The 25193-nt window shown below is 39.3% G+C and overlaps 1 protein-coding gene across 1 annotated transcript in view; it reads right to left on the bottom strand.

Moving 5' to 3' along the window:
* The window catches only part of LOC107298290 (phosphorylase b kinase regulatory subunit beta), a gene marked incomplete at both ends in the record, with an annotated part of 55184 nt that extends 31099 nt beyond the window's left edge, over positions 1 to 24085 (bottom strand). The window contains 12 exons of the mRNA XM_015827667.1: positions 1519 to 1609; positions 1718 to 1800; positions 4261 to 4365; positions 5267 to 5350; positions 8292 to 8385; positions 9083 to 9138; positions 13797 to 13891; positions 15078 to 15236; positions 17355 to 17432; positions 20439 to 20496; positions 22394 to 22591; positions 23990 to 24085. Of these exons, the coding sequence (XP_015683153.1) occupies positions 1519 to 1609; positions 1718 to 1800; positions 4261 to 4365; positions 5267 to 5350; positions 8292 to 8385; positions 9083 to 9138; positions 13797 to 13891; positions 15078 to 15236; positions 17355 to 17432; positions 20439 to 20496; positions 22394 to 22591; positions 23990 to 24085 (1197 nt within the window). The remainder of the gene's footprint in view (positions 1 to 1518; positions 1610 to 1717; positions 1801 to 4260; positions 4366 to 5266; positions 5351 to 8291; positions 8386 to 9082; positions 9139 to 13796; positions 13892 to 15077; positions 15237 to 17354; positions 17433 to 20438; positions 20497 to 22393; positions 22592 to 23989) is intronic.
* Positions 24086 to 25193: the final 1108 nt, after the last annotated feature.

Genomic DNA, 25193 nt, shown 5'->3' with positions numbered 1-25193 from the left:
CAGCAGTCTATCTAGATGCTAAAGCTTCTGGCAACCATTTTTTATTAAGGGCTTAAGATACACTTTTAAAAACAAGAAAGAAACACAACACTGGTGAACCAAACATTTTCCAAACAGAAGCTGCATTCTATCAGTTGTCATCACTGACAATCTGCTCCTCGTTGCATGGAACTGAACCCCTAAAACTGGCAAGGAATAAGAAGTTTTGGAATTGATCCAGCAGGATTTTGAAGACAAGGACTGGATTCATACATTGCATGGAACCATTCACACACATAAAGAAGTTTTATGTATGTTTAATACATTGCATTAAACCAGCTAACCATGGTTTAATGAATGCAGCATAACTGGGCGAGTTCACAGGTGACCCGATTTTTCGATGATTATTATTATTATTTTAGAATTTTCTTTTTTTATTAGTTTATAACAGACATGTCAAACATGGATGCGGCCCGTGAAGTGGTTTCATGTGGCCCACGAAGCCATCCTGGAAACAGTGAGGGAATGGCCTCCTCTGCCTTGGCCCTGGCCCAGGCCAGCTGGGAGCCAATGTACAATTTTGTGGTGGCCATTTATGCTGAAACGCATTCAGTTTTAGCTCCATAAGCCCCCCCCTGCATGGCTTGAGAGGAACAGTGAGACTCCTCCAGTGGACCATGCCTTGGCACTTGCCCTGGTCCCACCCCCTTTTGCCAAAGACCCTCAGATCTGCCCCACTCCTGCCCAGGCCCCCACAGGCACCCTTGACATGAACGATGTAGAGCTGGCCATACCCATCCAGTAGGCCACATCCACTCCATCCACGCCCACCCAGTAGGCTGCACCCACCCTGGCCACACCCACCCGGCCCCCTAAGGGCAACCGCAATGCTGATGCGGCCCTCAATGAAATTGAGTTTGACACCCCTGGTTTATAATATAAAATACGAAAATACAAAAGCAAATAATAGGAAAAATAGGGGAGGGAAAAGGGAAGGAAAAAGTGTAGAAAAGAAGGGAAAAAGAAAAAAAAAAGCCACTGACTTCCGACTCCCTTTGGTGCAGTAGAATAAAATAGTAACATCAAACTTCAGCTCTTTACTTTTACATCATGCTATAAACTAGCCATTTCTAGAACAACAGATCTATCTGATCAGTAAAACCCAAAATCAAAGCTTTATTTTTTCTTCTACCTCAAGCACAAAGCCCAGAAGGAGTTTCCAAGTAGAAACAAAAAGAATTGTGTTTTTTTCTTTTATCAAAGCAGTCAATTTAGCCATCTCTGCTAACTCCATCAACTTTTGCAACCATTCGCCCATTGTGGGAATCAAAGTGTCCTTCCATTTTTTGTGCATAAAGTAATCTCGCTGCCATCAACATATGTAACATCAAAGTTCCAATTTTCCACCCCAAGTCTTCTGATTTGTTTAAAAAAACATATTAATTTCATTCAGAAATAAGACACGTTCATACCTGCGGATTACCTGAAATACTTATAAGCCACGTTTTATGCCATGCATCAATGAAAAGACAATTATACCTGCAGCCTATCAACGCGAACCTTCACGCCACCGACCACACCGTTCTTAAACGAGGCGAGCATGTCTAGTATGGGGTTGAATCTACTTCCCCTGAGGTAAAAAAAAAACAAAAATAAAACAAGGTTTTTATATTGCAAACTTTTCAAATGTCCCAGCATTGGGAATCTTACGTGCATGTTTCGGTGGACGACGTCTTACCTTATATTGTCCTCTCGAATGAGCACAAGGAATAAAGGACGGCCGTGCATTTTCCAGTATTGTTTAATGAACTGCAAAGCATTCTAGGGAAATAAAGCCCCCCGCCCCCAATGAGAAAGAATACTGAAATAGTGTAAATTGCAATAAAAACATCACATTAGCAAAACAAGACAATATTTAGAATACATGGGTGTGTAGAATACATGTGTGATTGGCTGGGGAATACTGGGAGATGAAGTCCACATATCTTCAGATGGCCACGGTTGAGGAACACTGGTAGATACAATGCAATTTAGATCTGGTGGAGAGAGAGAGAGAAAGAGAGAGGGAGGGAGGGAGGGAGGGAGATGATAGATAGATAGATAGATAGATAGATAGATAGATAGATAGATAGATAGATAGATAGATAGATAGATAGATAGATAGATAGATAGATAGATAGATAGATAGATAGAAGAAATATAGAGGAGGGAGTTGTGTGTAAGAAAGGAGGCACCCTTGAACAGGTTGGAGGGGGAAGGCAAGAGGGTAATACGAGTAGACCAAGAAGAAATATAGAGGAGGGAGTTGTGTGTAAGAAAGGAGGCACCCTACCCATACCCACACCCGGCCCCAAGGAAGAAAAGCCCTCGGATGTCGTCTGCACGAGTGGGAGGCGCAGGAGAGAACTGATTACTAATAGGAAATTGGCGCCTGGAACATATTCAACCATGTCTGGCCCGATGACGAGGGCTAAGAGCCGTGCGCATATCCTAGCTAATTTATAAAAGTAACTCTCCCACTGACCGGCATTGTAAGGCCCTGATGATGCCGGCAGATGCCGGCGAAAGCTAGGCATTTTTAGGTATTTTAACATTAAATTATTTTATTGCACTCCCTGATGCTCACGCTTATTTATTGGTTTTAATATAGATAGATAGATAGATAGATAGATAGATAGATAGATAGATAGATAGATAGATAGATAGATAGATAGATAGATAGATAGATACTGAAAGAGAAAGACAGAGAGAGAGAGACAAAGAGAGAGAGACAGAGAGATATAGAGATTACATATAATTTAACCCTTGTATATATAATGTATATAATGCACTGAATTGGGGGTTGAAGTGCAAACATCTTGAAGTGCCAAGGTTGAGAAGCACTGGTATATATAATGCAATTTCAATCTAAAACAGATCTGAATCAGACCCCTGTGATGATTCCTGAAGATGATTTGTAATGTGGAAATGAACTCTGTGGAAAAGACCTTATTGACCACAAATATTAATGAATTTCATAGGAGACGCCATGTCAGAAGTATTTATTGAAATGACATTTTAGAGAGTGTTCTTTTTCTTCAGGGATAATCTGAAAAGAATTATTTACAGAATGTCTTGGAAAACTTCTTTATTCTCCAGTTTTTGTAAAAAAAAAAAAAGCAAGCCACCAAATCAATCCACTTAAAAGCCCATGGAAACTGAGGGAATTCAAATGCTTCAGAAGAAAGAAAGAAAGAAAGAGAGAGAGAGAGAGAGAGAGAGAGAGAGAGAGAGAGAGAGAGAGAGAGAGAGAGAGAGAGAGAGAGAGAGAGAAAGAAAGAAAGAAAGAAAGAAAGAAAGAAAGAAAGAAAGAAAGAAAGAAAGAAAGAAAGAAAGAAAGAAAAACCAGGTTGAGTGGGGGATAATATATTTAAAAAAATAAAATTACAGAGCACTGTTCTCCAGCACAGAGTATTCCCAGATTATCCAGCCCAATCTTTACAAAACAGCAGATGCTGAATATACTGTAAATCAAAAACTCTCCTTGGGGTTTCAACAACTTTGTAATTTCCTTCTAGGGCACCAGGATTATTTTTTTCCACTTATGAAATTGAAGCTTACCAGTTCAAATGTGGATTTTTAGCAGTTTTGATCAATTCAGCGGCACTTGGCTTCTCCAGTCTCTCTCCCTCTCTCTCTTTTTCCTCCCTCTCTCCCTCCCCATTTACTGTACAGCTGCATGATTAATCCTCAATTTAACATTTTGTAAAGAAAGCCAATCTTGATACTTTGGTCTTTTTATTGTGGTTATTTGAGAGTGGACTGCATTTTTTAATCTATCAGCTTCATTCCGGACTTTTCTTTGACCCATTTCTGTGCTTCTTAAGAAATTAAGAAAAGGTGCAGCATCTTATATAATGAAAGAATTTTTTTTTTCACAAAAAGCATCCCAAATCCACAAATGTCCTTCTGTGGCTCCAAATGCAGTAACTTTCACTTTGTTGCTAATATATGGAATTAGCTATACAATCCAGTCTAATGCAAGTCGGCTCAAAGTATGCCAGCTTCTTTTTTTTAGTGAGGTTTGCTTTTACGTAAGTTAAGCAAGTAAATTCAACTTCAGGCAAAAGATTCTGGAGAAAGCAACTGTGTCCCTTCCTTATTGAGTACAAGGTCTTCTCAATTTTTTTCTCTTTTAGGTGCCCAGATCATAACAAAGCACAAGACTTAATCTATGATTTAAATGTCTAAGCTTTTAAAATGAAAACAGACGAAGCAGAATCAGAGTTTATCCGAAAATACCTTAATGTCATCAATCAACATCATAACATCCTGCGACATGTAGAAATCACTCAGGTCAAAGATGATTGGGTAGCAAACCACGGTTTTCCCCAGTATTCGATAAATCTGTAGAATAAATAAACCATCAATATCTCAGATCCACGAAACACGGACAATCAGATCTTTATGAGAGTAAACTCTAAGTTCCATGTAATAGTTAAAGCCAATGACACAGCGTTTTTAACCATGGAGGTATTCAAGCAAGCCAAGCTAAAAAGTTTAGTGGAACCTCACAAACTAGCATGGCTATGACAGTCCAAATTCTATTCTCAACTAGCTGTACCCGGCCACGCGTTGTTGTGGCTCAGTCTGGTAAAAGCGTGTGTTGCTTTTACGTCCAACAGATGGCGCTGTTTTTCAAAAAAAGCATGTTTTTACCTGTCACAGGTGTGACATCTATATAATATAGGTATATAAAAACACGCGCGTATTCGAATGCAACGTTGTGTCAAAATTTCAACGCAATCGGTGAAGAACTTTCGGAGATTTAAGATTTTGAACAAACGAACATTCACATTTTTATTTATATGGATTACACTGAAAACACCTAGGAGAGCTTCCTCCTAAATTACTAATGAGATGATTCTTCTTAAGAACTTGCAGATGAACAAATCTTAGATAAGATGTGCAATTTCAGTTATAAGCCATGCAAAACTCAATGGGCCGAATTCCTGAAAAGGGAGCAAAAAGCTTCGCTACCAATTTCTTGCCAAGCTCGGAGAATAATGTAGACCAGAAGTCCCCAACCTTTTGGACACCAGGGACCAATTCCGTGGAGAGAGGTTTTTCCGCGGACCGGAGGGGGCGTGGTTTCATGTACTAGCTGCATCCCACGGATGAGGCTTGGCTTGTTTTGAGTGTCCCGGTTTCTGGCATGCCTGGTGCAGGTCCACAGACCGGGGGTTGGGGACCTCTGATTTAGACTACCTCCAATATTTAGGCTAACTAAACTGTGCAGAATAGTGACCTTTGATGTTCCAAGGCAACCGATGGGTCGATCGGGTCTTCCCGAGAGTCCCAGTTTTTCGTTGACGCCCAGATGGAAGTAAGCCTGTAAAAGACAATATAATGTAACATGTCACAGCAAACCAATGTTCAGAGAGGAAGTTGGTGCCTTTGGGAAAGATCAGTAAGGGCAGCAGCATTCCTTATTTATTCATTTAAAAACAAGGAACAGAGCCTCCTTCCGGCCAAATCGGAATATTTAGGATCTCTGAGAGAAGACATAACAAGTGAATGTGAGATGGAGAGGGACATGATCTGGAACATTCTTAAAAAAAAAAGAAGAAGAAGTCACCAGTTCGTACTTCTTGCACATATGATTGCCTCAGTGAACAGATTAACTCTTTAAAAAAAGAGTTGGGTCCAAATATTTCTTCCACGTGCTGGAAATGTAAATTGGCAAGAGGGACAGATTACCACATGTGGTGGGAGTGCTCAAAAGCCCGTGACTTTTGGAACAAGGTTAAAAAATGGCTGGAAGAAATACTAATGATAGAGGTAGAGATAAAACCAGAACTCTTCCTACTAGGCATAACTACGCAGAAATACGACAAAGGGATACTTTACTTGATGCTACACATTCTCACGGCTGCTAGATTGGCGTATGCACAAAACTGGAGGAATAAAGAAATTCCAACAGAAGAAGAGAATATATATAAAATCCTATGGTGTGCTGATATGGATAGGCTCACAATGGAAATGAAGGACAAGACAGAGTCAGATTACTTTGAAATCTGGGACAAATTCTATTGTTGGTGTGAATCAAGGAGAACTGTTCGGGTTTTAAGTTAGTGTTAAGGTAGAGATATATAAAACTGTATGTTAGTATATAGAGAAACAAATTAGAGACTGTATTGTATAGAAAAATATGTATATAGAGAGATTAAGAATTATATGTATGATGAGGAACAAATTGTTAGGAATATATACACTGGAATGTTACGTTATGTCCATCTTTGTTTTAACTGTTTTATAAATAAAAAACTTTTTTTAAAAAAAGAGTTCTAGCCAAAGCTTTGTGAGCGAAGGAGGGAAGCTGGTCAATGATTCTGCAGCAAAGTGACCTTTTCAGGAAGTGAAGGTCAACCTCCCTCCGGCATTGTTCGAGCGGTTTGGAAAGAAAGCCAAGCCCGTGTAAAGCAAAGAGAAGAGGGCAGAAATCGAAGAGAAACTCCACTTAAAAACTGCATGGGGGGGAATAGGTACAAATCCAATCTTTTCTTTGCGTTTTGTGGCCAGCAGATCCATATTTAACTGCATCCTATTAAGACTTATTGAATTATGGGTCGGGCTGTTTCCTTTGGCGGTTGCTCATCAATTACGGCACGCCTAGAACGCCAGAGATAAGCTGTGATCAATGCTCTATGCTGAGTTTATAGGACTCCCTTCCTGAAACAGTTATATGGGATTCCAATTTATTTGAGGGTTCGGTTCAAAGAAATAGTGGTGGCATCTCAGGGGGTTCTGTTTCAAAGCTGGAAATCTGAAAGGCTTCTTTCTCTTCCTCTTATGCATTCATGCCTTGCCCCGGCCAGGCCTGGTGGGATGTAAGTGTTTGAAATAAAATAAATACTGAAGATCCATAATTGAAATATAAATAGATTTAATATTTATGGGGCAAAGGGTGATGCTCTATTTTTAAAGCTTTTTTTTTTTCAGGGAACTAGGTAGGACTGCCGACTTGTTTATTCCTGGGCACTTTAAATTTTTTAATAGATTTTTTTTTTAATGCAATGAAAGCAAGAAACAAAATTTTCACATATAAACCAGATTTCCTCTCTCTCTCTCTCTCTCTCTCTCTCTCTCTCTCTCTCTCTCTCTCTCTCTCACTCACTCACTCACTCACTCACTCACATACACACGGGGTTAAAATAAAATATGACATCGTCACTGCGATGTAAAAAAGATGCTGAGACTCTAGAAAGAGTACAGAGAAGAGCAACAAAGATGATTAGGGGACTGGAGGCTAAAGCATATGAGGAACGGCTGCTGGAATTGGGGATGTCTAGTTTAATGAAGAGAAGGACGAGGGGGGACAGGATAGCAGTGTTCCAATATCTCAGGGGCTGCCCCAAAGAAGAGGGAGTCAAGCTATTTTCCAAGGCGCCTGAAGGCAGGACAAGAAGCAACGGATGGAAACTAACCAAGGAGAGAAGCAACCTAGAACTAAGGAGAAACTTCCTGACAGTGAGAACAATTAACCAGTGGAACAACCTGCCTCCAGAAGCGATGAATGCTCCAACACTGGAAGTTTTTAAGAAGAGACTGGACAGCCATTTGCCCGAAATGGTATAAGGTTTCCTGCCTGAGCAGGGGGTTGGACTAGGTTACCTCCAAGGCCCCTTCCATTCTCGGAGACTGCCTGGATAAGTCCCTGCAGTTTTCTTGGCAAAATTTTTCAGAAACGGTTTGCCATTGCCTTCTTCCAAGGGCTACGTAAGAGTGACTGGCCCAAGGTCACCCAGCTAACTTAGTGCCTCAGGTGGGATGAGAACTCAAAGTCTCCCGGCTTCTAATCTTGAGATGCACGTTATTTCAGAAACATATTTTCCCTGTGACAATTTTATTCACTGAGTAATCTCAGAATATCAGCACGAATAAGTTAAACATATTTGCTCAACAAAATTTGAATTGGACCTTGTTTACAAATGAGATGTGTTTGGACTGGAAACATTTGCTATTCTAAGCGCTAGAACGAAACAATATTAGAAGAGATTTTCTCTCTATAAAAACAAGTGTATCATTTACTTCATTTCCTTACGATTCATTTCTAGCTATTTCTAGGGTGTTCCTTTTTAATAAAACCTGCGTTTATTGATAGGTGTGTGTCTGTTTGTGTGTGTATGTATCTGTACATACAGTACATAGTTTTTTAATTTGACATAATTAGCACCAAAATCAAAGCAATTTATCATAGCCTAGGAAACACTAGTTTTAAAAAGACAATGAAAATAATTTTTTTAAAAAAAAATGCTAAAGTAATAACTTACCTTCACAAGTTCTTGTTGAGGCCAAATCTGGATGGGTTCAACTTGTTGCGGTGTTTGTGTTTGGATTCCATATGTGTTCAGAAACACCTGCAAGCTGTTGTTGTTTTCAATGAAAACATTACAAAAGGAACATTAGTGTGACAAAACTGGAATCTGCTTTCAGTAGACCATATTTGAAAGAAATCCAGGTTTTTATGCAATCAAAGCCAGGTTGGGTGTAATAATCTTTATTACTGCTTTGAGAGTTTCAAAACTAGAATTACCATGTAGGTCCAGATATCTCCAAAAGGTCTTGGAAAGATCTGCCTGTGTTCACATGCTTATGCAACATGCTAAGACAGAAACACAGTGACAGTCTAACACAATGTCTCTGTCCTATAACTCTTGAACCTGCCTGAGCTAAACCGGAAACCTGAATATGGCTGGTGACAAAATTCAGATCTGAACCAAGAATTCTTCCCAATCCACCATTCTTGAGATCAGTTCTGGAACAGGAGTCTTGGGACTTCACTAGAGGTTTGGGCTGAACCTTGAAGCCCATTGAGTTAAATAATAAAAAAAGGAAAATGTCAAGCTCCTCATTTTAATTTCCAGCCTGACCCATCAAAATCCAACAGTTTCACTCTGCCTCTTGACTGTAGGATGTTGTCATAGGAGGGATGGAGAAACTCTGCAAGATTTCACCTACAAAGGATCTGGAGACGATGGCATCTCCATCTTAAGTACCAGAATCACTAACTAGCACCTTGAAAACCAATCAAAGAGGTTTATTGGAGATCTGAATGACTTACCGCTGGCTTTCAGCCATCAATGAGACATGGACCACGAGGTCATTTTCCAAGGGACCCTAAAACCAGAAGAAGAAAAAGAAATCTTTTTTATGGGGATTCGCTATTTGATTGTTACCTGCCACATAACGCAAAGCCAATGTGAACAATAACCGTTCATTAAATACGACTGGCATTTTCCGGCTGAGTTGCGGCTTTCCTTCATTCTTTATTGCCTGTTAATCCATTTGGTTATGCAAACAGGAGAAAGGAACATCAGGGAAGCAACACACATAAATCTAAATGCCACCTGGGGAGCTGCGATGTCAATAATTTTTTGAATCATGCACTATTGAAATGGCAGGAACAGATTCTTCCCTTTTGTTTAACTCTTTTGTAGTGAAGCAGGAAGGACAAGAAACCACCAGCCTTTGATTTATTAGACTTGTGCATCATTTACTAAAAAGCATTTTCTACTAATCCATGAACGTAATGCTACTGGTTATCTCTCAGCAGTGGTATATAATGTGGATGCGTAGCAGATGTTCTATGAAGCAGACAGCCTACATGACTGCACATGTAGAGTTTATTTACCCAAAATGTCCTTTTCATTCGTTTTATGGGCAGATTCCATATTTTAATTTTTTTTGAGTATAGCAAATTTTAATTTTTTTTTGAGTATATCCACAGAAAAAACAATGGAATTGTCACTGCCTACGAACATATCATAACTTGGGGGGTCTGACTTAAGGCACCAGCAGAGCATCAAGTATACTTTTAGCTGTAAGGTTTTTAACTGGGCAACTTCAAACAGTGTGATATTGGTACAAAATAAAACTATATACACTACATTGTGTTTGTTCGATGCACCCTTGCAAAATCCAAGCACTTTCTAGATATGTGGGCTTCAACTATTATAAACCTCAATAATGGTTGAAAAGCAGGGAAGTTATTGTACTGAGATAATTCAAGATTGTGATTAGAGTGATGTTATTGTATAGGTTTTTCTCATTAGTAATTTATGGTAATAGTGAAATGAGATATATGTCAAATTTGTGCTACCATGTTCAATGTTTTTAATTTTTTGCTTTTCAGTAAAAAAATTTAAAAAATAAAAAAAATAATGGCTACTCTGGTGGAAGGATTCTAGGATAAGATGTCTAGGCATCTAGACCGTGCCCAGATTGGTGAATTCTGCTATACAAATGTAACATAGATTGCTTTTGTTTGAGAAAAAACTTGGAAAACAATCAGTGCTCTCTAACTAATGCTTACTTATTATTCCAAGTTTTTAAGTATTTACAATCCTATTATGAATTTAGGAAGCAGTTCCATTTATTGCAAATTAGGCATTTGTGACAAAGAGTTGGTGTGGATGTGATGCAGGATCACCACTGTTCTAGAGTAGAGTAGAACAACAGAACTATTGTTAGAACTTGGTGTGAGGCTTAGATTTCAATAAGCTTCAAAGTAAGAGGAGTTATGCAAGTCCCCCACTCTTTACGGGGTTTTTGATCTAGTCAGGATCAAGATCAATGGACATTTGCCATCACAATATCCTCCACCCCTTTGATCTGAACTTCTAATGGTTTCATAGCAGCCTGTTGACTGAGTTCCTGGCAGGATTTTTGAAGCACAATAGGAAAAAATTGAAGCACAATGTAACACATTAAGAAGTTTGGAAAGGGTTGTTTTAAATGAGTAAAGCAAGACATGGAGGGATGTCTCAATTCCAAAAGATAAATAAACATCCTGGCTCCACTAATGCTTGATTTAGCCTGATGAATCTTTTGAAGCATCAAATAGAATTGATTTCAGCAAGGTTAAATGCAAATTAGCTTTTAACATAAGGATGAAAAAAGGACTGGGGGGGGGAGAAAACTTTTATGATTCGTTTATTGGGTCTGTGGTCCTGTTTTTGTTTATTTGTTTGACTGAGAAAAAAATGCTGGAATGGAGATATTTTATGACAGGAAGAAAAAGAATCAACATCTGTAGACAGCTGCAGAGCACTGCTACAATCTGTTCCTGTTTATACCAGAGAATGTTTAGAACTCGAATACAAAGCCCTTTTATGAAGTACTTGTCCACTTCAGTTGGAAATGGGATATTCATAAGAAAAACAATTCAGGGGAATTACCCCACACACGTTATCATTTCCCCGTTGCAGGGAAAGAACCGTTTTAAATGCAGATAGCGCTTTTTCATATGGAGTCATTCATGCTTGAATTCCAGTTATGGGAAAAAGAATAATAGCCCTTCCATAGATCTGGTTTCATGATAGGTTTTTAGAAAAAGGGCCATTTTGTAGAAAATAGCTTCTATCCCAAATCTCAAGTTTGATTAAATTGTTTTATTACTAATGAGAACTACACGAGCTTCGTTAATGAATGAAATTGTCTTTTAAAAGAAACTTCCATTTTGGCTGACTGATTGGCTTTTACGAAGCTATCTAGTATTATATACAGGACAGGAGGCCTGTATATAATACAGGACAGGAGGCCTGTATATAATACAGGACAGGAGGCCTGTATATTATACAGGACAGGAGGCAATGGGGGACCATCCTATAGCAACGTGTACCCAGATACATCCAAAGCAGGCAAAGAGAGAACGACAACAAGAGAGGTGATGATCCCCGAGCTTACGAGTATAAAGATGGATGTGAAACTATTAGAAGCAATATGGTCAACTGGGGCGGGTAGACCGGTAACATGTTCTATGAGCAGAGTGCACAAACTGCCGGTCTTATAAGCAGGCTTTTGAACCTCCGGCATTCGACTCTGACGACGTCGGCAGTTAGCCAACGAAAGCTAAGTTTATCAAACAGTTATTAGTTTATTAAACAGTTGTTTTTATATTTATCCCGGTGTTTGACTATTTTTCTCAATATATATATATATATATAGAGAGAGAGAGAGAGGCCAGCATATCCCAGGTTAGAGAGAACCATTACATTAATTCAATTCAGGTGCTGTAAAGAGGATGGCCTCGAGAAGAAAAATGGGAGATCTCTTACCAAAGCTGTAAGAAGGAAAATATTCCTTAAGCCCAAACAATAAAGGACGTATGCATAAATGTCTCAGACACCCCCTAATTCACATGAGTATAAGAGAGGCAGGAAGCAAAGCATAATTAGACTTGCAACCTTCGGTGACGATAGCCAGTTTTAATAAAAGTAGTTCTCATTTTAATGGGGAGTTGATTTCTTGGTCTGATCTACTGTACATCTCAGATCCTGTCAGGTGCAAAGAATCAGGACAAACGTTAAGTTCCAGTTAAACTGATTTACTGCTCATGCCTAGCCACAAAAAACAAGTCAACTAACAGTCGGCCGTAAATTGGCACTAGATAAGAGTTAATGGAATTCAAGAGGGGTTGGACTTAGAATGCATGTGGGAATGTAATGAGTACAGGCTGATTCCTCCCTTGACGCCACCCACAGCTCTGCCTGACTTTCTCCTATATTTCCTGGGCCATCAAAGTAATGGCCAAGTATTCATTAACTTGGAAAAGCTTTGACTTTTGCATCGCACAGTGGGTAATACTTTCATGTGTTTTATTCTTATCTGAAATCAAAGGACAAATCTAACTGAGTCATGTCTTGTGAGCCTCCTGCTGAGAAAGCCAATTCCTGAATAAGGGAATAAATGTCTGGAGAACAAAGATTTACAACCAAGGTGGATGAGAAACCCGTTAACTGGGTTCAATCCAGATAATGGTTTTGCAGTTACCGTTAAAATGAATTAAAACCAATACTAATGGAATGCCAGTAAATTCCAAAAATCCAACAAAATAACTTGATTTATTGAACTGAAAACAAATAGAAGGTAAGAGTTGTGAAGAAGAAATTAAGGTAAGATACAGTCACGGCTGCTTAAAATTAAATGTGTTAGGTACGTTAAATCGATTCTTCTGCAGTCCTAAAAAATATGAGGTGATCCACAGAGTCTACCATAATCTCACAAATTTTGTGAGCTGTGTATCACTTGTTTCAACCTGCTACTGTAGAACCTTTCCAGGAACCAACCTCAAGCCTATTAACTTTTTTCATTGCCACTGTAACTTCGGACAGTTACTAAACAAATGGTTGTTAAATCAAGGATTACCTGTAGTTTAAGATATCTGAATTGTAGTCTTAAAAAGAATGTAGAGGGAGAGTCGGTAAATTTAACAACCAAACCACAAGCATGGGGTCTCTATGGAAAAAATAAACTCACCAATGCATCTCACATATGCAGTTCTTTTTATATGTTTTGTCCAGGCTGGTATTTTTTGAAAGAAAACAAAACTGAATAAATTATAGGACAGGCTCCTGGATGCTTGATAATCATAATTTTAAGGCCTGACCTATTTGCCCAGCACCTATTTCAGCTCCAACAGTTATTTTATAACTACTAGACCCAGCCTGGGTGGACATTGATATAACGTTAGTAAACCAACTCAGTCGTGTTTTGTAACCAACTGTTCAAATTAGCTAACTGGTTCTGCTGGCTTGTAAAAATTGGGGTACACAATTTAAAAAATATTATCCAGACGGTCTATTCCAACTTTGAAAAGTATAGCAAACTTTGCAAATAGTTATTATATAAGCAATTTATTCTATGCTCCTCATCATGGGCTAATCCAAAATTATTCCCCCCCCCCAATATGTTACGGATCAGCAATTTGCTCAACAGTAATGGACTTTTTTTCATACATCAGTAGAAATCGCCAACTTAAATGAAGACACACGTACCTGATTTGAGTATCGCATGCTAACATTCCGTTGATCTTGCGGGGGAATGAAACGCTTCACTGGGTCGATATCTTTAATGCTTACTAAACCATCAACTGAAAGCAAGACCACCAGCATCAGTTATTTGTCAACGGATAATTAAAAGCAGTTGTCAACACTACGCAATTTATTACTCTGAAATACCGCAAGAAACCGAGATCAGCATCTGATTAACGAACCAGAGTGATAATGAAATGTGGTGGTTGGTCCTTAGATCACTGAAGGCATCTGAGCCCAGTTTTGCCAGAACACGTTGCGCACCCAGAGGGGAATCAGGAAGCCAGCTTCAATCCCAGAATTCGAACAAACAGCATGGAGAATTTATCCTGAGAGACATTTCCAGCACGTATTTTTCCAAGCCCTCTTGAAATCTAACACTGCACTGAGAGACAATGATCTTGAACAGACTCACTATGATAAGCCATGTGCCCATACGCTCTTCCCTCACCCTTTCATTGTGCTTCAAACTTCAACATCAACAGCTTGAATTTTTTTTTTCCCCCAGTGTCAGTTTTCTCTTTGAATGTAATAGAAACAAGAGATACTGTCAACGTTCAAAGCCAGACAAAGCAGGCTACAGAGAATGCATCTGTCAAAGGCCACCAGTCTTGACGGAGATAGGCTGAATATTTCTGAATCGTAGGCGCATCTTAATTGCAAACTGCTGCAGAGCAACATGGGAGATGAACTCTATTTGGGAAGTAGTGAGCTTCCCAAAGAATATCTGGTTGGTAAGATGGAAGATGAACTAATGGATCCTTGGCCCAAACGAACAGCATTGTTCTTACAATTCTTAAGTCTGAAGAAGTTCGCTCTCAAGTTAATAAGCTACGGTTTAGCAATTCTAGGAAACTGTGTGTGATATAGGTTCAACAGCGGCGTGATAGTGCACTACGCCATGGGGCCACAGAGGTTAGAATGCAATATTGCAGGCTAACTCACTGCTCACTGCCAGGAGTTCGATCCCGACCAGCTCAAAGTTGACTCAGCCTTCCACCCTTCCGAGGTCAGTAAAAGGAGGACCCAGATTGTTGGAGGGCAATATGCGGACTCCGTAAACCGCTTAGAGAGGGCTGTAAAGCACTGTGAACTGGTATATAAATGCTATTTGCCATTGCTAAAAGGTCGTTTAATGATCCAGGAACCTTCTCATGCAGCTTCTAAAACTCAGGAAGTCAGGTGCAGGAGAATCTTATTCAACTAGGAGGACATTCTGATTCTTTGGTAGGTCTGCCTACTTACCGAGAAGTTTGGCAATAATATAGAGGGACTGTCCCAACAGAAAAAACTTGCCATCCCGTCCGTGGTTACTAGGAAACCTTTTCTGGCTGCCGGGATTTTTCTTTTCCAGTTCAACAAAATCAGCTGGCACGTGGTAATATTTGGGTACAACCGGAAAGCCTGCAAATGTTTAAACAGACTAGTTAAAGAGGAACAAATGGAAGGACATGGGCAGTTCTAAAAAAAAAAAAAGGTGAAGGATAAAGAAATACACGTTTGACAAAATAAGTTCCCCCCACCCAAAAAAAAAAGCACAGTGAAAGAAATAACGCCGCCACTAATAATCCTTCTGTGCTGCAGCTCACTAAAGTTGATACAAACCGCCATCTCGATTTACACCTTGACTGAACAGGTGCAATGCCTATAAACTGGTTCTAGAAGGAGGGGGGGAAAAAGGCAATTTTTGACAGATGGAAAAGGCTGTGCTTTTTTTTTTTTAGAGGCACCACTGTTAAGCAGGTGCTACGGATCGGAAATATTTACAACTGCTCTAAGTGAAATGAAAAGCCATAATGAAAGAGAGCTTAAGAATGAGATAGAGAAACTTCACCTGTATTCTTCAATATGGTGCTTTAAACCCAAACCCTCAATACTCTTGAGTTTTTAACATCATCACATATACCTATGTCCGAAAATATATAGGTGTTTGAGTTACAGGTCATTTGTATTGGTAATGGCTTAGAATATTTCGGACATGTGATGCGACACCCAGAAAAATACGGCATACTCCATTTAATCCTCCAGGGAAAGATCGAAGGCAAGCGAGGTCCAGGCAGAAGAAGAACATCATGGGTTCAAAATCTCAGGGACTGGTTTGGACAAAACTCAGCAGCACTTTTTCATGCGGCTGCTGATAAAAACAGGATCGCCAACATGATCGCCAACGTCCGATAACGGATATGGCACAACAAGAAGAATAATGGCTTAAAGTCAAGAAGATGTGTTTTGAAATGTTTATTAAAGACACGGTGCATAGTGTATGCACATTTAATTAAATTATATATTATTTCATGCAAATGGCAATTTAAAGCAATTTTTAAAAAAAGGTTACAATTGAATTACACAGTGGGACATTGGCCAGGATTTAAAATGGAAAGGATAGGCTACTGTGAAACATTGTAAAGGAAAGCATCCTACTCGCTTTCTGGAAGGGTGTTAAAAGGTGGGAAACAGAGAGTAAGTGCTAAAATAATTCACTGTGGTTGTTTTAATTAGCCAGATTCAGCTAAAACAAAAAGCACACAAGGCAAACCATGACTGGAGAAGAGTTGGCAGATTCAGAACAAAAGGATCGTTTTTATAAGAGATACTTCATAAGAGATACTCAACATCTCAGTGTACTTTCCTTTGTAGTATTTTCAAACGGAATGCCTTTATTGTATTGATATGGGGGGGGAAGCAATGAGATCATAAACATAATTGAAATGGGATTTTTTAAAGAAATTTACTCAGAGCTCTCTTCAGAACCACAAATTTCCCTTGAGAAAAGTGAGGTATCCTCAAGGCTTCTTACCTACGTAAACTTGCATCTTGCAAGACCTATTAAGTGTCATGATTAAGACCCAACTTACCATCCCAGGACCAAGTGTACTAGATCAGTGTTTGTCAACTTCTAGATCAGTGTTTGTCAACTTTGGCAACTGTAAGATGGGTGGACTTCAACTAGAAGTCTAGATCAGTGTTTGTCAACTTTGGCAACTGTAAGATGGGTGGACTTCAACTAGAAGTCTAGATCAGTGTTTGTCAACTTTGGCAACTGTAAGATGGGTGGACTTCAACTCCCAGAATTCCCCAGCCAGCCTGGGAGTTGAAGTCCACCCATCTTAATGTCATCAAGATTAAAAAACATGGTTCTAGAGGATCAAGAAATGTTACTTTCTTGGCCATGACCAGATACTATGGATCCACGTCACATTACTCAATTTACCCATTCTACAATATCTTCTCCTTCAGGATGGTTTGGTCTCACGCACAATGTAGTTGTACACAACAAAAGACGAAGGTGGCTCATGGCTCTTGAGCAACCGAATGTTTAACTAATTGATATTTCATTCACCAGACCGTTTTTCCTGATCCACATTTGAGGGGGGGGGGAAATGAATGTGACATCATATTTAGCCTGGAGTGGAGTTCTTCCAAAGTACTGGAGTCTTTTTTCTAGCAGTTGGTCTGGCATTTACTACATTGACTAGAAACATGCTTGAGGACTCCTGATCCAGAGTTCTCCATGGAGAATACCTTCCACTGATTGTTGTAGTAAAGGATCCAGAAGGTTCTGATATTCTTTGACTTGCTCAGGGTTGCCTCGGAAGAACCCTAAAAACAATCCAAGGAGACTTTGTTAGCAAGATGCATCCCTTTCTAGGTGACTCAGTGCTAACGAAAAGGCCCATCGCCGTTTCAGTCAACCGCTATCAAAGGTAAAAGAGTCTTTATCTTCAAGACGAAACGGCAGAGATGGGAAACGGCACCTGACGACCTTCTGCTTTCTATAAATCCATCTGCCCTTTCACTCAAATTGCCCATCATATACTACATTTGCTTGCATTTTTGAATCCCATCTTTATGGGGTTTTTACAAATAACTCAATGTGGTGAACTTACCTAATACTCTTCTTCCCATTTTCCACACCACAACATAGTGTGGTAGGTTAAAAATTGAGAGAGAGGGATTGGCTCAAATTCACCCAGTTTTCATACCTAAGGCAGGACTAGAATTCATAATCTCATTGTGACTGTCCCAAAGTCACCCAGCTGGCTTTCCTGCTTAAGGCAGGACTAGAACTCACAGTCTCCTAGTGAATGGCCCAAAGTCACCTAGCTGGCTTTCCTACCTAAGGCAGAATTAGGATTCACAATCTCCTGGCGATTGACCCAGTCACCCAGCCAGCTTTCCTGCTTAAAGCAGGACTAGAACTCACAATCTCCCGGTTTCAAAATTCAGACACTGGGAACTGACTTATAACCATTGCTGTGTCCCAGGGTCATGTGATCACCTTCTGACAAGCAAAGATTCACTTCACAACCATGGTACTAATTTAACAATCACAGAGAGTCACTTAACAACTGTGGCAAAAAGACAGGTGCAGACCAGGACTTAACCCTGCCACTCCTCAATTTGGCTAGGTACACCAAAACCACAAATTGTGGCTTGCAGCCAGCAAAGATCAGAACGAGAGAAATGCCATGTAAGAAAGGGGGGGGGGAAGATGGAAGGGTAGACGAGAGGGATGGCTCATAAGGTATTTTCCTATTACACGTTCTCTCTTATCATATATGGGCATACATATAATTTTTCATGGATTAGACTGTAATACCCACTACTTCCCTAGTTGAAAATAATTTCCCTGTTAGGTAGGGGGTTATGAAATACCAGATGGATTTCCTGCAGTTTTGTCATGATTACAGTGTTAAGCTTTGATCTGTATTTCCTTTTACTGACATTTGTCTATAATTCACACTCGCCAGTGGTTCCAGTTCTTCTTTCCAGGGGGAGGGGGGGGTTTGGAGGAAGGGAGGCTGGAAATGTTGCCGATTTCAAATTCTGCATTTCCTTGAAGATAAAGGTCACGAAGGAGGGCGGCAAAATGTCACTGAAGCTACATGAGATTTCAGTAAAAGTCATTTATTCGACTGTGACCATAAGCTTTATCTGTGAAAATCTCCCAAAACGGCTGGCAGGTATGTAAACAGCATTACGTTAGATACTCACAGATCTACCTAAAGCAACCTTCTGTCATTGCATTGACCTGGCTGGGAATGATGGGAGAGGAGTTCCAATTATTTCCTGGTGTCCCTGTTGAAACTGACGGAGGGGCTCTTGCACTGTTTCTGCACTAGAGACCTCCCAAATAAAAAAAACCTTTAAAAAACCCTTTAGCTTGTTAATCTTAATTGTACATAAATAACTGCTCTGTCCAACCAAACACAGTGAGAAATAAAACACATAACAGAAAATAAGTTTTCTGTTAATTAAAGGTAAATTAAAAGATAAAGGTAGAAGTTTTCCCTGTCCAGTAAATAATAATAATAATAATAATAATAATAATAATAATAATAATAATAATAATAATAATAATAATAATAGTGGTAGTAGTAGTAGTAGTAGTAGTAGTAGTAGTAGTAGTACCAATAGTAATAGGCGCCTTGGGTGCAATCCCAAAACAACTGGAGCACCACTTGAACACCATCGGCATTGACAAATTCGCCATTAGTCAATTGCAAAAGGTGGCCTTACTAGGAACTGCTTCCATCCTGCGACGATATCTGTAATACCATCAAACATCCACATCTGCCTATCCCAGGTCTTTGGTAAGGACTCGATAGGTAGACAAAAATGCCAAATCCAGTCTGAACATCTGGCTGACTGTGCAATGATCAATAATAATAATAATAAAGTTGGAAGGGACCTTGGAGGTCATCTAGTCCAAACCCCTGCTCAGGCAGGAAACCCTATACCATTTCAGACAAATGGCTGTCCAGTCTCTTCTTAAAAACTTCCAGTGTTGGAACTTTTCTGTGGTCATGTGGTCAGCAGGGCTACATCCCAAGCTAACTGCATGGAATGCTGTTAACGCTTCCCACCAAAGTGGTACCTATTGATCTACTCGCATTTGCATGATTTTGAACTGCAAGGTTGACAGGAGCTGGAGCAAGGATGGGAGTTGACTCGTTGTGCAGTGCTCAGGTCTTGAACTTGGGCTGTCAGCTTTCTAGATGACAAGCTCAGTGTCTTTAACCACTTGAGCCATCACGCCCCCTTTATTCCATCAGCTAAATTCATTTTACTTAGGTGCAGCATTATTATTGAAAAATTTGGCACAAGCAATTATAATCTTCCTCTTGGTTTGCCTACAGCAGTGATGGCGAACCTTTTAGAGACCGAGTGCCCAAACTGCAACACAAAACCCACTTATGTATTGTCAGGTGCCGGGTGGGTGTGGCTCATTGAGTGGGTGTGGCCAATTGGGTGGGTGTGGCTCACCCAATCAATCAATCAATCAATCAATCAATTCCAACTTTGCGAGATTTTTTTTCCCCGCGAGAAGTTGAAATTGATTGATTGAACCTTTTTTTTTTTGCACATGGCGGCGGAGGCCTAAAGCGAAAAGGTTTTATAAAACACAGCTGAAGGCCTAGGACTGGGGTGACAGCGCGCGTGCCCACAGAGAGAGCTCTGCGTGCCATCTGTGGCACGCGTGCCATAGGTTCACCACCACAGGCCTATAGGCATGGGTATACACGCGCGCATCCTTCCATTTATCCTCTCTACACATTCCAACTCCTTTCTTCAGAGACAATCAGAACACAAAATCATACTTACCATCAATCATCATAAAAATAAAAAAGAGAGGAAACTCGCATTCAATGCCGTCAAAGAGCTGAAAATTGTTTCAAAAAGAAAAAAAATAAATATGTATAAAAGGCGTGCTGCGGTTTTATTGTCGGAAACATGTTCAAGCAATCTATTACAAGTTCAAAGGAATGAAAGATACATATGAAAACAAATTATTCTTTTTCAGTACAACAACAACTTACATTGAAGAAAGAGGGGGAAAAAAGGTAATTCATCTGGCTACATTAAAAAAAGAAAAGAAAAGAAATTCCAACCCTTTCAAAATGCGGAACCACAATTTTATGTGTTAAGATTTATCGCACCGTGCTGCTCCGCAAGGAAATTCCATTTAAATTAAAAATAGTATGAAAAGAAAAGTGAAGGAGAAAAGGGAACTTCATTCAGACAGCTCTTAATGGAAAGCATTAATATTCAGTACCATATCAAAATTTTATTATTAATACACTCCAGTCTGTAGCCAGCTGTGAAATTAAATAAAATGATAAATAATTTGACTATCTGTGACAGGAAAGAAGCTATACATTGAAGTGGAAATGCAAACACATTCACCTTTAAACAAATCTATCAGGAAGAAATATGCTGGTGCAATATATTAAGTATTGCACATCCACCCTACAAGCCATGTCTCCTTCACTAAAATAGATGGCAAGGAAGTGCCAAAGCTAATAGCTTCTATGATTTGTTTAGCTTCTTCCCACTTCACTTTATACATCAAAGCAAAGAACATTTTCTTTGGGTTCTGTCAAAACATGCAACAACACCGAGAGAAAGTGAGGAAGAACACCCAAAGAACATGAGAAGAGCATCTAAAACTTAACTTCTCTCCATAGATTTGACAGAGCTAAGTCACGTTGAGGTTAATGTGGAGTCTAAGGGATGAAGTGCATTCTGCACTATTTTGTTCTCAGAATGGGACAGCTTAACGTGGGACAATTCAACAATTTGATTTAAATATTTAAAATAATTTTTTAAATTATTTTAATTTTTCTCATTCGCATTTCGTTTTGTCCTTCCTTTTGCATTCTTTCTTTGATAGTAATGTAACTCTTGTCCCTTGGTGAGTTGGCTGTGATGAGTTGGCCATGATGAGTTGGCCATGACGACCGTGGCAAGTTGGTCATGGTGAGTTGACCATGGCAAACTTGTAAACCCACTTGTCCTGCCCTCTGTCTTTCTCCCGCACATTCCATACAGGTAGATTACATTTGGAGTAGGGTCCATGGTTCAGATAATTCTTCACTACGCAGGGCAGAATACAAATGATACACTCCTCATCCTTTTATATCAGTGACAGATTGAAAATGAACCAAAGGACTACATATTGTCACTTGTACGTGTATAAAATAGTTATGAGTTGAGTTTGGCCACTAGCTATCTAGTCTCTTGTTACTAACTCTAATGGATCAGTGGTTTTCTGGTGTCTGAAAGATTATCTCCATTCTATGTCCTATAGAATTATCTCCATCCTATGTCCTATAGGATTATCTCCATCCTATGAATTTCCATCCTAGAAATTCAGGACAATGGATATGTAAGGAACATTAATGGAGGCATATCCAGGATTTTCAGAAAGGAAGACCCATGATTATATCAACAATAATTCAACATTAATCTTTGATGTTAATTCAGTTGCAAGAGTGCTGAAGCATTGTCCTCTAATAGCTTAAAAACAGATGATATAAAAAATATTGCTAACATCTGGACTCAGCAATGTCAGTAAAATCCAAATATTAGAACTGGACATTCAGAATCAAAACAACTGGCAGTATGAAAAATTATCTAAAGTGGGCAAACCTGGAACTTCTTGGCCTAGTCATTGTAATAAACACGGGGCAACAAAAAAAAAATCCCACCAATTTTGTACTCTGGCATTTATGAACACACATTCCTTCCTTCCCATATCACAGGAACAAGGTCATTACCTTAATCTCTGCTGGTTTATAGTACTGTCGGTTTTTATCCTCCAACGCCGTTCTGTAACCATCTCTCAAAAAACGCTTAAATCCGTATTTTCCTTTGAGTTTTCTAACTATCTTATCGACTGTTTGATTGGACAAAGCTTCATCGTCCACAGCAAATGCAGGATAGCTGATACACGGGAGGAGGGCAGCATCGGTGTTCTAGCATAATAAAAAAAAAAGTTAACCTAAATAATGGATGAACATTCTCAATTCAATGAATGATGAGTTTGGGTTAGAAGAATGCTGACCTCTATATAGTATCTACCTTACCAACAACTGTAGATGCATCAAAACTGAAACTACAAGGGTTTAAATAAAGAAGCATATACATACACTGGAATGTTTACAGTGAATAGAGCTCTAAAATATTATAATAAAACAAAGCAATATTTAGTCAGGTGCTGACAGGGTGAAGAGATTTTCTGAATACACAATCAAGGGTTGGGAGGCTTTTTTTGTATTTTTATATTATGAGCAATCTCTCTAAAGGAAATTTTGCAACGCAAGTTTGCAAACAAAAACTGATTATGTTATTAGTAAAAGCAGTTTCAGGTTTCCCTGTCTTTTATCTCTTGCTTTTAATTTCTTCTGCCCGCCACTAGCATTTTTTATGCTTCACATAATGTTGTTTACTGCAAAAAAGGAACAGGATAATGCTATTTATATTGCACACCGCACAAAACTGAGTAAACCTATAAACAAAATGACTATTGAAATCTCCAGCAAAGGTAAGTTTTTCAAACAGAGGAAACAATACAGAGAATAAATTTCATTCCCTTGCTGGTCCATAAAAATATTTATGGGTACAGTAAAATTAAAGGAATTGCAAGATTAAAAGAATCAGGTTTTGATCTATATGAGAATATTCCCAATCTTTAAATCGGGGAAAAAATCATACATATGTGTATGCATGTATGTACGTATGTATGTATGTATGTGTATGTACGTATGTATTTTTCCTTGAGGCAGCAGTGAGAATAGTTTACTGGAATTGTCCAAAGCAGCATGCCAAGCTTGCCCATTTTAAGATAAGGAAATGGAATGGATTTTATGCTAATGAGAAGTTTCTAATGTTGAAATGGCTTTCAGCAAGCCTTAACCCATTAGAAAATGTCTTTCCAGCTATTAGGCCCCAGAATAACTAATTACATATTTCTAACCTAGAGGAGTTCCCAGATTTTAAAAATGGAAATGGAAATTGAGTGCACAATGAAGAGAAAAATGTGTCTTTTTCATGCATTAGGGATGGTGATATGTTCCATTCTGAAGTTATATTGCAAATGCATCAGAAATTCTGAAAGTCAGACAGATCCACCTATTTATCGCTTCATAACAAAAATTATCACGACCAGAACATTTTTCTCAACTTTCAGTTAATTTTCACCCCCTTCTTATAACACTTATAAAAGATGAGTCTGCCATAAGGGAGATCTCTTTCACACAGTTCTTTCTGAAAAAGACCTGGATTCTAATTCTGTCTAACGGCAACCTTATTAAAATGGTTAATAAAACAACTCCCTCTACGTTATATGTTGACATGCTTAGCATTTTGCTTACGTGAGATCGTGATTCACGTGGAAGCAATGAGCAAAGGGTTTGCCGGTTCCGATTATGAGCATCAAGGTCTACGAAGATGACAGACCACGAACAACCCTGTAGGTGGAACAGAAAATCAACGCTATACAGAGTATGCGTAGCAATAACTGGAACAGCCAGTTTTCATTGGCAAAGTGCACAAATTATCTGGATAATTAGATTACCAGCGGCAATCATAATCCGGTAATTTCAAACAGATAATGACATTTCCAAGACAAATGTGTATAACTCTGTTTCATCACTATTAAAGGACTTGGTGGGCATTTAAAAACTAGTTAGAAGACCAGGGGGTAGAAGGGTGAAATTGCCAAAAAAAAGTAATACTCCAGGATTATTTGCAACTGCTTCTCAAAAGTTTTTCTGTGTTTTGCAAGAGGCAGAATTCTGAAGTCAATAGTTTCGAGAAGAAAAAGTATCCGATCAAATGTTGACTTGGCCACAAGATAGTGGATATGACCCATCTAGAAATGATGTGTTAAATAAGATATAGGGAAATCTTCCATGTTGATACCTTCAATCAATAGGGCTGCTTCTCCTCTATTGCTAGAGGAGACCACACTATTCCGATTCAGAAGTACTGAACATGTTTGTCTGTTCCAACAACACCTTCTGAGAGGGTGATTTCCTTGAGTTTCATTCCAAACAATTACCAAAGTTTAAATCAAGGATCTTTTCCAGGTATCGGGTGGACCCTAATGCCACCTAATTAGGTTCCTACTTTAGTATGACTTGTAGAATTGATCTATCAGCAGCACCAAAAACAGCCCTGCCCATAAACAGAACACGGGGTCTTAAGGTCACCTTTTAACTTCTCACAGGGCTGACGTTATACAGAGCACACAGTCCATTAGACTTATCTGCTATTACAGGGGAATGACGGCAAGTACCAGAGCTGGCAAGTATCAGAGTTGGCTTAGCACTTTTTAATTTTCTTATATTTTGGGGAAATAAACATGTGTTCCTAAGACAGCGGTTCTCAACCTATGGGTCGCGACCCCATTTGGGGTCGATCGACCATTTCACGGGGGTCGCCAAGCAAGGCTGTCCGCCATTTTTTTCCCCTTTTCCGGCGGGTGCCTTACCTCCCTTGAGCTGGGCCAGCTGGTGGTCGGCCTGCTCCGTCTCTGCCGCTTGCCAGCTACGCCTCGGCCGGCGCAGGGGGCAG

Source organism: Protobothrops mucrosquamatus, unplaced genomic scaffold (assembly GCF_001527695.2).
Source record: "Protobothrops mucrosquamatus isolate PMUCROS unplaced genomic scaffold, P.Mucros_1.0 scaffold_216, whole genome shotgun sequence".
NCBI lineage: Eukaryota > Metazoa > Chordata > Lepidosauria > Squamata > Viperidae > Protobothrops > Protobothrops mucrosquamatus.
The sequence above is the reverse complement of the archived record's forward strand: the minus strand, read 5'-3'. Positions and strand labels throughout refer to the sequence as shown.